This window comes from Solanum dulcamara, chromosome 5 (assembly GCF_947179165.1).
Source record: "Solanum dulcamara chromosome 5, daSolDulc1.2, whole genome shotgun sequence".
Lineage (NCBI taxonomy): Eukaryota > Viridiplantae > Streptophyta > Magnoliopsida > Solanales > Solanaceae > Solanum > Solanum dulcamara.
Window position 1 is genome coordinate 60,660,363 of NC_077241.1, and position 13,786 is coordinate 60,674,148.

At 35.4% G+C, this 13,786-nt stretch overlaps 1 protein-coding gene across 1 annotated transcript; it reads right to left on the reverse strand.

Moving 5' to 3' along the window:
* Nucleotides 1-11,645: 11,645 nt before the first annotated feature.
* Nucleotides 11,646-13,529, reverse strand: LOC129890645 (uncharacterized). Its single transcript, XM_055966156.1, has one exon. It carries the CDS (start codon nucleotides 13,527-13,529, stop codon nucleotides 11,646-11,648), a length of 1,884 nt encoding a protein of 627 aa, XP_055822131.1.
* Nucleotides 13,530-13,786: the final 257 nt, after the last annotated feature.

The window sequence follows — 13,786 nt, forward strand, 5'->3', positions numbered from 1 at the left end:
TTTTCTTTCCTAGTCCACCACTTTCTCTCTTTATTGTCATGGCAGCAACGAAGCACACTGTTGCAATTCTTCTTTTTCTGTTTTTAATTTTTTTTCGTTTTTCTTAAATTATTCCATTTTTCTTCCATTTTTTTATTCAAAAAAAATTAATTCATGAGATTCACATTTATAATAATTATAATATAATGTATAATCAGGAACAAGATTTGAAAGATGAAGGGAATTATCCAAAAAAAATCGTGTTCTATGAGAAATACAATAGTAGAAGAATGAATTTAGCACATGCAAATCTGCTTGGGAACAAATCAGGGAGAAGAAAGCTAGGACCTTAACTGATGGCAGCACTTGGCACACCAACATTCCTTTCAAAGTTTCCTTTCTACTTTGGAGAGCTCTCAGATATAAGCTGCCCACCAATAATAAACTTGTCCAGTTTGGAGTAGCACCAGCAGCATGCTCTTGTTGCTACAGACCTGGATTGGATGATATAGAGCACATATTTGCTTCTGGAGATTTTGCCAAGCATATTTGGCAACAATTCTCCAGTTCCTGGGGGATCCTGCATGACACCATGTCCCTGAGATGCATCCTGATGAAGTGGTGGACTTCCAAGCCCAATAATGATGTCCATAAGCTCATGTTGCAGGCCACTCCTATCTTTGTTTGTTGGCATATATGGAAGAATAGATGTGCAAGCAAGTATGGAGGAAAGAAATCTAGTGTTACTAGAGTTAAATTCTCCATAGGTAAGGATCTATACATGCTGATAAACAATGCTTACCCCTACATTAAGTGGCTAGAGAGCTGGAAGGAGCTAGTTACTATGGTAGAACAATGCCAGCATGATATGAGAGTGATCAAAGTGGTGTGGATCAGGCCTCCACCTTCCATAGTGAAGTTGAATACTGATGGAAGTGCACTAGACAACCCTGGGAAAATTGGAGCAGGGGGAATATTAAGAGACCACAATGGGAACTTAATATATGCCTTTGCAACTCCATTGGGACAGGGTACTAACAACCAAGCAGAGGTGCAGGCAGCAACTATTGGCATCAAATGGTGCCTCCAACATGGCTACAATAGAGTGATATTGGAAGTTGATTCAGAATTATTGACCAAGTGGCTGAAACAAGATATCAAACCACCTTGGAGCATTTACAAATATGTTGCAAATTTGCAGTCTTTGGTCCAGCTCCTGGAATTCTTCCAGTGCATACACATATTCAGAGAAACAAATCACCCTGCAGATACCTTATCTAAATGCAGCCACATGTTAAATCAGACACAACAATTCTATAACTTACAGCAGCTTCCAAAAGAAACCAAGGGTTACTTCAAGATGGACAAGCTAGGACTGGCAAGTTTCAGAAGGAAAAGCCTAAAAAGGATCAAACAACCTCCTTGATTAATATATCTTAAGTCAGATTGTGTAATAGTTTTCTATATGTATTTTGCAATGTACTGTTTCTTATTCAACATAGCTATGTCATATTGTAAAGGGAGAGTCTCCCTAGTTTATTGCTTTCATAGAATAATCAACATACCACTAGAGGTAAAGAATAGAGTAGAGGTCTTCTCCTTTCTTCTCATTCTTAGATGTGCAGGTAGGTGCAGACATACAATAGACCATCCAGCAATTGGAGGCCCATTCATGGTTGCAACACACATGCAGCATCCCACAACAAGATCACCAACAACCAACACCCTACAACACCTTAATGAATCACACAACACCAACAACAACCAACAGAAATCTGCAGAACACCATCAACCAATGGAGTGCAAGCCTACTGTTTGTTTTGTTGATTGTTTCTTGTTTGATTGTTTTTGTGCAGGTGTAAAAAATCCATCAACTTCCAGCAGTCAGCACTCACTATGGCTGTTTTTCAACTGTTATGTCGAAAAATGGGCGTGGTTTAAAATTAATTTCATCTTTATAAGAAAAAATCAATTTTAGTAAAAGAAGAGTCGCCACTTAATTTTTTAAAGAAATTAAGAAAACTTAATTTAAAAGACCCTAACAGATTTAAGTCTTAAAAATTCAGAGAAAAAGGTACGAGGTTCATATTACTATTTTAAGAAGGTTTTAGCACTTAAAATAGCCGCTAACATGCGGTTGTCCAACGATTTGAAAATTATTTGACTAACTTTGGGAAAATGTGTTTTAACAATAATTAAAGTATTAAATAATTTTGAGAAAAATATAAATTTTAAAATATTTAAGATAGTTTATAAGAATGTTTGACTTAGTAAAATGATTAAATAAAAGAAAAATGATGAAAACAAAAATGGTATCTCTTTAGGGGATTTAATTAAGTTAAATTAAACAATTAATATTAGAACTAACACAGGATAAATAAATATTATCAATTAATTAAATAATAGCAAAAGGCAAATGAAATAATAAATAAACTACCCCAAATATATACAAACAAAAGTATTTAAAAATAGGGTAAAAATATTTATGTACTCATGTTCTTCGGATCAGCGCCGGCTTATTAATCGGAAGACAAAAATATAGTATTTTGTCGTTTTCTGCTCGGGTCGATCTCCATCATTTCCGAAGGGCCTATCTACCCCTACCCCTCCTAAATTTGTTTGTTAATTCGATCCTAAAGCGATCTAAAGAAATATTAAAAACTAGCGTCTTAAAAGGTGTCTAGCGTCCCAACTTAATATCCAAGAGGCATTGGACGTACTATTAGGATAGGTGTTAGACTAAAGAAAATATAAGTTTCTTAATTAGACACATCGTCAAACAAAACAAATAAGACGTCACTTAGCACATAAAATCTAAAATAAGCCTCTATATTAATTAACTAGCATGCTTGAAAACATAGATAAATAGTGAGGGTCAAAGCAAGTATTAAGAGTGTGTGTGAACGCCAAGCCAAAAGGTCGTAGAAACAAAGTTTAGTTAATTAAACATATAAGAGCAATCTTAATTATAGCCTAGTTGTGATAAGAGAAAGACATTGTTGACCATTTTAAATTATTAATTAAAGATCTTAATGAAATTATAGAAACAAGATTTATACTTTATTACATGCTGAAAATTTATAAAATATACTGTAGGCATGATTCATAAATGAAATGATATGCTGAAAATTTATTAAGGTATTTATACATATGAATTTAATATAAAATAATATGACAAGATAATTACTAAATCCTACAGATATGATTTTTAACTATAATATTATGAAAAGAAATACTCATAAAGGCCCATAGACATGATATCGACTTAATTTGCATGCTAAAAATAAATTGACAAGGGTCTATAATATTTAAGCATTTGACATAATGAGAAATATTTATAGAATCCTATAGGCACGATTTCTAAATAGAATAATTGGGTCAAGACTTGTTAGATTTTGTAGGCATGGTTTTCTACATTAAAATAACATCATAAAAACATTCATTATTACCGGATAACATGCTAAAAATATTAATAGGGTCTTTGACTATGATATCAAATATTTGACTTGCTGGGGTTTATATAGTTTCTATAGGCATGATAAAAGTAATATTTTATCGTTAAAATGGACATGTAGCTATGCAAATTTACATGCTGAAAATTAATCAAAGACACCTATAGATATGATATCTAAAAGACAAGTTATAATACAATTTTAATTCTTGAATAAGCATTTTATAACATTATGACAATTTAAAATCACTAAGACAAATGCAACTTATTAAATCTACAATACGAAGATGTTCCAAGAAGTCAAAATTAGATACATACAAACATATTGAAATGACTACGGATATTTAAAAACCCAAATTTAAATACTTTGACACGCATGTTAATGGTTAATTAATTAGCCTAACATGCTTAAGGTGAGATAGATAAACAACTATTTTATCAACCAATCTAACAAGTAGATACGGATAGTAAAACATGTAGCACATAAACCCTCCCCCTCTTAAATAGTTCCCCAAGTAATTTCATTATGTAATATTTACAAACTATTACATTTTTAGACAAAAGTAAATAAATAAATAAAAATAATATGAATAGACAAAGATGTAAAATGTAGTAGCTTCTCCGACCCAAGCGAATTCTTCTCGTCTCAAACTTTGAAGTTTCAATCCTGCTAAACTATGAAGAAGATACAAAGTAGTATACGAATAACAAGGGACACATCGTAATAATAATTATATCTCAACAAGACAAACAAACAAGGTAAAATAATAAACCAAACATATAAAGAAAGTTGTAACTAACCTGGGTACTTTGGTTAGAGGAACAAGTAAATAGGAATCTGAAAACCCAATGCTAAATACTAGAAGTGATGTTAAAGTATGCAAGAAACTCCCTCTCTTTTTTTCGTTTGAGATTTTTCTATCAAGTAAAAATATTTTCTTTCTTTCTTAGCTTTCTCCTTACTCTGGTCTCTCTCTGTGTTTGTGTTTTATCTCTGTCTTTATAGGCATTGATGATAGACAATCCTCCCGACCAATATAATTGGCCAAACCCTTTAATTCAAAAAGATTTTCAAAAGATGGATAAAAACAAACAACTTTTCAAGATTCCCCTAGAACTACTCAAAAGATGTTTTATTCCAAGGTAGTGGAGCATTAACTTTAAAGTGGTGGGACAAAATCATTTAAAATAATAGATACTAACTTTATTTCAAACTTTAATAAAAAGACAAAATTAACTATGATAAATACAAAAAAAAAGATTATAACATATTAGCAAATATTAATTACTATAATTATTTCACTCAATAAATCATGTCACAATCAGTAAAACATTAAACCTTCTTCCAAAATTCAGAAAGCAAATCATCAAATTATCAGTTAGCTAATTAAATTGACATCAAAATTACGAATATGTATTCAAACAATAGCAAATGACAATAACATTATCATAAAAATCCTCAACTATACTTGTCCATAATTAAATACAATAATATAAATATGGACAGAAAAACAACAACATAAATACGTATAATAATCTTCATTTCTAAGAAACAAATAAACATCTAAAAAAAAACTGCATCTGATGTATAATTAAAATATAAGACTATGAACATGTACATGAATAAGAACAAGAACAAGAACAAAACAATATAGTATGCTTTGTAATCTCAATTGATTATTAATGAACAAAAATTTTGAATCTTGAGTTTATTAAATCATTTGGAGCAAAAATAATAAACTAAAGTGAGGTAGCAACATGTGAACAATATGAATCTTATAATCAAGAAAATAACAATAATGGTAGTTAATCAGCCCAATAATTTTTAGGATAATAAATGAAAGATCTAAATCTTCCAAGCAAGGAACTTATCAAGAATATCGAATACAAAAGTATAATCAGCCCAACATCAATCAATAATCATAAATGGAGCATGAACAATACATAGAAATGAAAACGTAACAAGATCAAACTAAAAATAAAATTTACCTTAATAAAAATAAGCAAGAATCAGTCAACAAAATCAATCATAGGATATTATGCTCTACTAAATTTAACTCCAAAATTAACTAATACATTAGTCAGTCGAGCTGTACAAATTAAGCCAAATATACAAAGTAATAGCTACTCTTAATCAATTAACGTAAAGGGGATTTTAGTAAACATAATCATCATACTAAGGATGAACAATCAGTTGAGCCAAGTGATTCAAGATAAAATGTAGTTTCGACAACAAAGATGGAGTTTTTCACATAAAGCATAGATCGTTGGATATTAACAATTATCAGGAAATAACACCAAACATGAGATTATTTCAGAGGAAGAAGATTCTTAAGCATGTAATAATCCAAAGATTTAGAACAAATAAGAACTAAAAATAATGAACGAACCTAGATGGATCTGTTTAGATCCATCTTCAATACGCCAAGGTCTGTTGTCATTTTTGAGCTTCGCCGGAGTTAGCTGTTCGTGTTGCTGCCGTTGTCGGCTCTGCTGCGTCGTCGCTGGAAGTCGTTTGGTTTGTTGTTATTCACTGCAGCTGGTGGATGCTGCGGCTCGTCGCCTCGAGCTCGAGCTCGCTGGAGCTTTTGGACAGCAGCTCGCTGCTGCTGTCGACGTTGTTTAGCAGCGTTGAGGGGTCGTTTTGCTGCTGTTGCAGCTGCGCATTGCGTATTGTCACTGCTGCTCGTGTGTTCGTCGGAGCTGCTGCGTTGTTGCAGCTGCTGGCTGCTGCGTTCGATGGTGCGGGTTGTGCGAGGCGGGCTGCTCGCGTGTTGGAAGCTGGGGTTGCTGCTGTCTTCTCCGGACAGCAGCTCGCGCGGAGTGTAGATGGCTGCAGCGTGTTGCAGCTGGCGGCGCAGTGAGGAAGAGAGAAGAGAAGCGATGGCACATGTGTGTCTTCTTCTCTTTGGAGAAGAAGATGAATAGAGAGAGTTAGGTGAATAGAGTTAGAGAGAGAGTTAGGTGGCGGCCATGGCTTGTTGTTGTCTTCTTCTCCTTGGAGAAGATGACCAAAGGAGGCAAAACCAAAAACAAAAAAAAAACAAAATCCCTTTGGTTTAGGTTAGGGTTTGGATATTTTGACAGTGTAGTTGTAATCCTAGCCGTTCATTAATTGAGATGAGCGGTTGAGATTAAATCTTGATATTGATAAAGGTGATATGGATGGTTGTGATTGAAAGATGGATTCAAGATTTAAAAATAGTTATATAGTATAGATTAAAATTAAAATAGATTGAATAAAATGACTATGCTTTAAATTAAATGGAGAAAAATTGAATAGATTGCTAATTGACTAATAATCATAATATATATATTGAATAAGTAAAAACATAAATTTATTCAAGTAGCCGTATTTATATATAAAGCAACTACTTATGTATACGCCACGCAGATATGTGTATATATGTATATATATGACGCACGTATGCATATAACATATACTAAAATAGATGTATAATTAATATAGTTAACTAAAATATATAATAAATTTAATTAAATAATAAATTTATGTGCACATGTATACAAGACGTATTAAAATAGATATATAATCTACGCATGTTAATATGAATAAGTAAATTATAAAATAAACTTAGTTAATAAATATTCTCTATGTAAACAAAACACACACATATATACTAAATAGATACGTAAGAATATTCAAACGTATTAAGCTTATTATAAAAATAATAAAAATAATGGTAGTAATATTAATAAATAGTATAATATTATGAATTATGAATATCAAAATATGCGATTTATTTATTAAACTAAATGTAAACTTATTTAATTAATAAAGAAATAATTTTGAAAAAATGCCTATTTGTTTTAGATAGCAATTCGAAAAGTCGTTATGGATGGTCAAAATTGGGTGTCAACAGCTGTCCCTTTCTTTGAGTAGGGTCGATGAAAGAGATCCGGGTCAAAGAAAATTGATGAATCCAATTTTGACGCTTGATTTGATGCACGATTTTTTTTTTTTTTTTTTTTTTGAAAGAATACCAGAATTATCCTGATGTCGAATTATGGAGAAACCAGAAAGCTTTTGAACTGGATGAGGAGGTTTGTTGGAGTACAGTCGAGTTTTCAAAATTGAGCTCGCCTACATATCCTTAAACTCAGGAATCAGACTGCTTGTAGTTCGACTCAATCGGTTGAAAAGGAGATCTTTTATGCTAAGATCATCCTTCGACTAGGAGGAGTGAGACATGAATCGAGTATGAAAAATAGGCTTGCAACCTCTTAACCGTGCATGTGGCTAGCTTCACACCCATAATTAAGAACTTACACGGACATAATTTCCAAAACTCTTGGTGTATCGTCACTCAGATTGAGAAATTGTTTTCGGTGACAAGTTGAAGTTTTCCGGTGCGAAATTGAGACCAACAAACTCAAAGGGATGCCACACGTCTTCTTGTAGTGGTGTGGTGTGGTGGAAGCTATTCTTCAACTCGCGTTCTAATTTGCTACTGAGAAAAGTTCTACATTGTGTTGCGTTCTTTTGATGTCATTCGTACCTGTGGTTCAATTGAGAATTTATCCTCTTGGATGATCTCGCCAAAGACATAAACAAAACTCATTAGTAGAAAAATGTAACTCAAAGAAAATGGTAGTGTCATTACTGTGTACGAACGTCAACCTCCTCCGATTTTGACGTAGAACAAAACAAAATGTATTTCCTAAGTTGATGTGATTTATAATATATTTCTCGACTGCAAATAGTTTCAATTTTGATGTAATATACAATGAGATGATATGATGATGGCCTCTCGGCAATGATATGGTAAATGATGGCCCTCTTGGCAATAATATGCAAATGATGGCCCTCTTGGCAATGATATGAAAATGATGGCCCTCTTGGCAATGATATGAAAATGATGGCCCTCTTGGCAATGATATGAAAATGATGGCCCTCTTGGCAATGATATGAAAATGATGGCCCTCTTGGCAATGATATGAAAATGATGGCCCTCTTGGCAATGATATGAAAATGATGGCCCTCTTGGCAATGATATGCAAATGATGGCCCTCTTGGCAATGATATGAAAATGATGGCCCTCTTGGCAATGATATGAAAATGATGGCCCTCTTGGCAATGATATGAAAATGATGGCCCTCTTGGCAATGATATGCAAATGATGGCCCTCTTGGCAATGATATGCAAATGATGGCCCTCTTGGCAATGATATGAAAATGATGGCCCTCTTGGCAATGATATGAAAATGATGGCCCTCTTGGCAATGATATGAAAATGATGGCCCTCTTGGCAATGATATGAAAATGATGGCCCTCTTGACAAATGATATTACCACCTCCGGTAATATAATACGAATAATAAATATGAATGGCCCTCTTGGCAAATGATATTACCACCTCCGGTAATACAATACGAATAATAAATATGAATGACCCTCTTGGCGAATAATAAATATGAATGGCCCTCTTGGCAAATGATATTACCACCTCCGGTAATATAATATGAATAATAAATATGAATGGCCCTCTTGGCGAATAATAAATATGAATGGCCCTCTTGGCAAATGATATTACCACCTCCGGTAATATAATACGAATAATAAATATGAATGGCCCTCTTGGCAAATGATATTACCACCTCCGGTAATATAATATGGATAATAAATGTGAATGGCCCTCTTGGCAAATGATAAATATGAATGGCCCTCTTGGCAAATGATATTACCACCTCCGGTAATATAATATGAATAATAAATATGAATGGCCCTCTTGGCGAATAATAAATATGAATGGCCCTCTTGGCAAATGATATTACCACCTCCGGTAATATAATATGGATAATAAATGTGAATGGCCCTCTTGGCAAATGATATTACCACCTCCGGTAATACAATACGAATAATAAATATGAATGGCCCTCTTGGCGAATAATAAATATGAATGGCCCTCTTGACAAATGATAAATATGAATGGCCCTCTTGGCAAATGATATTACCACCTCCGGTAATATAATACGAATAATAAATGTGAATGGCCCTCTTGGCGAATAATAAATATGAATGGCCCTCTTGGCAAATGATATTACCACCTCCGGTAATATAATACGAATAATAAATATGAATGGCCCTCTTGGCGAATAATAAATATGAATGGCCCTCTTGGCAAATGATATTACCACCTCCGGTAATATAATACGAATAATAAATATGAATGGCCCTCTTGGCGAATAATAAATATGAATGGCCCTCTTGGCAAATGATAAATATGAATGGCCCTCTTGGCAAATGATATTACCACCTCCGGTAATATAATACGAATAATAAATGTGAATGGCCCTCTTGGCGAATAATAAATATGAATGGCCCTCTTGGCAAATGATATTACCACCTCCGGTAATATAATACGAATAATAAATATGAATGGCCCTCTTGGCGAATAATAAATATGAATCATCATATACGGCATTAGATCATCATATACAGCATTATAAGGCATGCCCATTTGACGTCTTTGAGGATGGAGAATATAATTTGACGTCATTATGGATGCTTGCATTGAAAGTAACTCCTTGGCGTTTTCCTATACTCAAAAGAAAATAAGTAATAGACCCAATGTCATTTTAACTAATGATTGAGTAAAAATCTTTAGGGAGAAGTTTCGAAGATATGTACAAAGTGCCTGATCACTTTGACATTAGTGTGAATATCATGCTTGTTTTCAAACACTTTATATTCATTTTGGCACATGGTTTGCTGGATATCTGAAAGAGGCGTTGTTGTTCATTTTTTGAACGTCTCCTTTTCGTCTGACGAATCCTGTTGACGAAATCGTCATTTTGAAAACTCTTTGTTCTTTTAACTGCTTTGCATTTGCTGAAAGGAGGGATACAGTGGTCTTTTATAAACCTACATCCACAGAAAAATTGTTAGTTTTGAATGAATTGATCTGTGTTGAATTCTCCATTTGTTTTCTCCTCGTCTTGTTATCTTCGATTGCTTGCTCTGATTCCCCACTTCTCGGTAGATATAAGACAAAATATTTCTATGTAAAAAATATTGATGTATTAAAAGCTTTAATAAAGATGAGTTTTTGAAAAGCAATTTGAGAAAGGTTACTGCCAGGTGTCATGTCATGCATAGCTCAAATGAACATCCTTGATTCGAGACCTTGAGCATGTTTGCTAGCTTGTTCAAACAGTTGAGGATTTTTGAAGGTTGCAGCTGCGAAGTTCTGACATAACCAAAAAGTTTTGTAATTAACTTTGAACTTTGATGGTGCTGTAGATTATTGAGGTTGACATTGATCTTCCAACAATGACAGGGATCATTCGAAGCCAACCTTGAACTTTGAAGTTAAGTAAAACCTTCTGATGATATTAGATAAAATTTTTGAGGTCATCCTCAAAAATTTCTGTCCCAGTTAGATGTCTTGGTAAATATCACACTACCAATAAGAGTTTTGCAGAATTTTTGATGTCCTATCAAAAATTCTGTCCCAGTTACTTTCTGATGCACCTCAGTCTTGTTTTCTTTTGCGAAGAGATCTTTCTTTAAAATTTTGAGTCCCTCTCAAAATTTCTGTCCCAGTTTCTATCATAAATAGAGAACTCACGGGAGATATGACCGAACCGTTGTGGCGCCTACGTATCCCGTTGCGACAGGAATCAGGTCAAACGTAGTTCCCCCTCTTGTAGGGAGATAACTAAGGAATAGGGATTTTCGATAATAAAGTGACCGAAGCCGACATAGGCCGCCTACGTATCTCATTCTTGAGAATTCAGGTCAGACGTAGTTTATTAAACCAAAAGGATTTTAAAAATAGATGCAGCATGGAAGCGATTACAAGAAAATGATGCAATTACAGGGAAAGGTACAAAAGGACCAATTTGCCTTTTTCAAAACAAATACGAGGAGAATTAAGGAGTAACGAGGAAAAGTGATATAAAGCATGGGTATCCAGACTACCACCGGCTTTTCATAAAATTTGTCTTTATCTACCAAGATGAGTGAGGAATCGAGAGCGGATTGTAGGTCCAATTAGGCACTTGCTCTTTCAGATTATCATCTCGTATGCTCGCCGTCTTGATTATCACAGCATCACTGACTCCTTCTCCTAGACCAACATTATTGACAAACTCTCATATTGAAAATGACTGACACACACGAGAAAAAGGCTTTTCAAGATTGTCAGATTTAGTTTGGACTATCGGTATTCCAATCTTTCTCAATCATGTTAATATTCACCCCTCATGATTCGGCAAGGGGTTATTATTAACATTGGGAGCAGCGGTTTGAAGAGTGACAACCTCCCAATCAATCAGATCCTGAATCTTATGCTTCAAATTAACACAAGTTTCAGTATCATGCCCTATACTGTTGGAATGATACGCACATGTTTGGTCGGCTCTGAAGAATCTAGAGCTTGTATCAGTCGATTTAGGTGCAATGGGATGAATAATACCTGCGTCTCTCAATCTTTCGAACAACTTAGTTCGACTCTCCACCAGAAGAGTAAAATTCCTGGCGGGCCTATTTTCAAAATTGGGTTGGGTAAGGTTACAGTTATTTTGTGGGGGTGGGGGTACATGATGATAAGTAGGACGATTTTGGTGTAAAGATGCGGGAGTTCGGAAATTTGGGCACTGTGGAGTTTGGTATCCACGAGGAGCATTTTGATAGCGCGGAGGCAGGTAATTAGGAGGCGGAGTTTGATAACTCGGCTGAACGTAAAACATTGGGTAGGAATTTTGTGGAGATGGGGGATAAATTCTGGTGGGTGAGGTTTTTCTCGAGCTAAAATTGGATGATCTTTGTAACCTTTTGCCAGGCGCATGAGAAATAAAGGACACATCTTCTCTTTTCTTTTTGAACAAACCTGAAGGCCCAGTTTGGATGGCCACATGGGTAATCCTTCCGGTCTTAAGACCGTCTTCGATGGTCTCACCAATTTTGACCACCTCAGCAAATTTCGCTCCTACGAGCAACAACATCCTGTCATAGTACTCAGGCTCTTGATTGCGTACAAAGACTTCAATAATCTCTTTCTCAGTCATGGGAGGTCTCACTCTGGCAGCCTCTTTCCTCCATCGATAGGCGTACTCTCGGTAACTTTCAGCAGACTTTTGTTTGATTTTCTCCAAAGAATAACGATCGGGAACGATCTCCACATTGTACGCAAACCTCTCGATAAAATCTTTGGCCAGAGCGTTCCAATTGGACCATTGTTTTATTTCTTGGGCGCTGAACCATTCCAAAGCCTCCCCGCTTAAACTTCGGCTAAAGAGCCGCATTAGCAAAGCCTCGTTCTTCCCAACTCCTACTAGTTGATCACAATACGCCCTCAGATGAGCCAAAGGATTCCCAGTTCCTCCGAAAGTATCAAATTTTGGCACTTTGAACCCCTCGGGAAGGTCTAAATTCGGGTGGATACACAAATCTTCGTAATTTAATCCTGCAACATCCGGAGTGTAATGAAACTCCTTCATGGCTTTCATGATCTCCTCTTTCATGTTCCATTTGGTTGTCTCTTCCTTCACCCTCCACTCTCTTTCTTGTTCCTCATAGTGATCAAGTTCGGAACCATTGGCATAGGGTTCATTTGGGATTGGGATTTGGAAAGGTGTTTTTTGAGGAGCTTGGTAATTTTGGGGACATGTCTGCCGGTTAGTATGTTGGTTTTGATCATGGGAAAAGGTTTGTGGATTGTTAACATTTTGGCTTTGTGGGGGGGGACAAGCTTGAGGGTTGGTATTTTGTGGGGGAGGGAAGGTTGGAGGGCCGATACTTTGAGGATGAGGTGGCACTTGGTAGGAAGCGGTGGCATGATGGGGATTTGAGGCAGTGAGGTCAACAATGAAGGTATTTTGAGCGGGGTTTAAGAGTGGGTTTTGAACATGTTCTGTATTTGAATTTGGAGAAGGGAAATGGAATGGAGGCCTTCCCTCGCCTGGAACCGGGGTGTTGGCGGCAATAGCCAGATTTGACAACTCTCGATTTTTTCGTATCTCAATTCTCATTTCGGCGATTTGTTGCACCAATTGTGCAATCAGCTCATTTTGTTCAGCGATGACAGAGTCTGTCACAATAATATCCGTCAAACTTGCGTTGTCATTATTGCCAGTCATTTTCCTTTTCCGTTCTAACAGATTTTGATCGGGGAAGGAATCTTTAGAAGCTTTTGATCTCGTGAAATAAGGGTGCTCGGCCAGTTTATCAACACAGATCAATTCTAAATACTTGCACAGAAAATAACTCAAAAGGCAAACATATCAGTCTGCATTCATAAGAGATAATGCAAAATATCATACTGAAAAAGATAAACACATAAGAGTTGTTTTGTTTGAAGACAAGATAACCCACGAGTATTGAAAAATGACAAAAT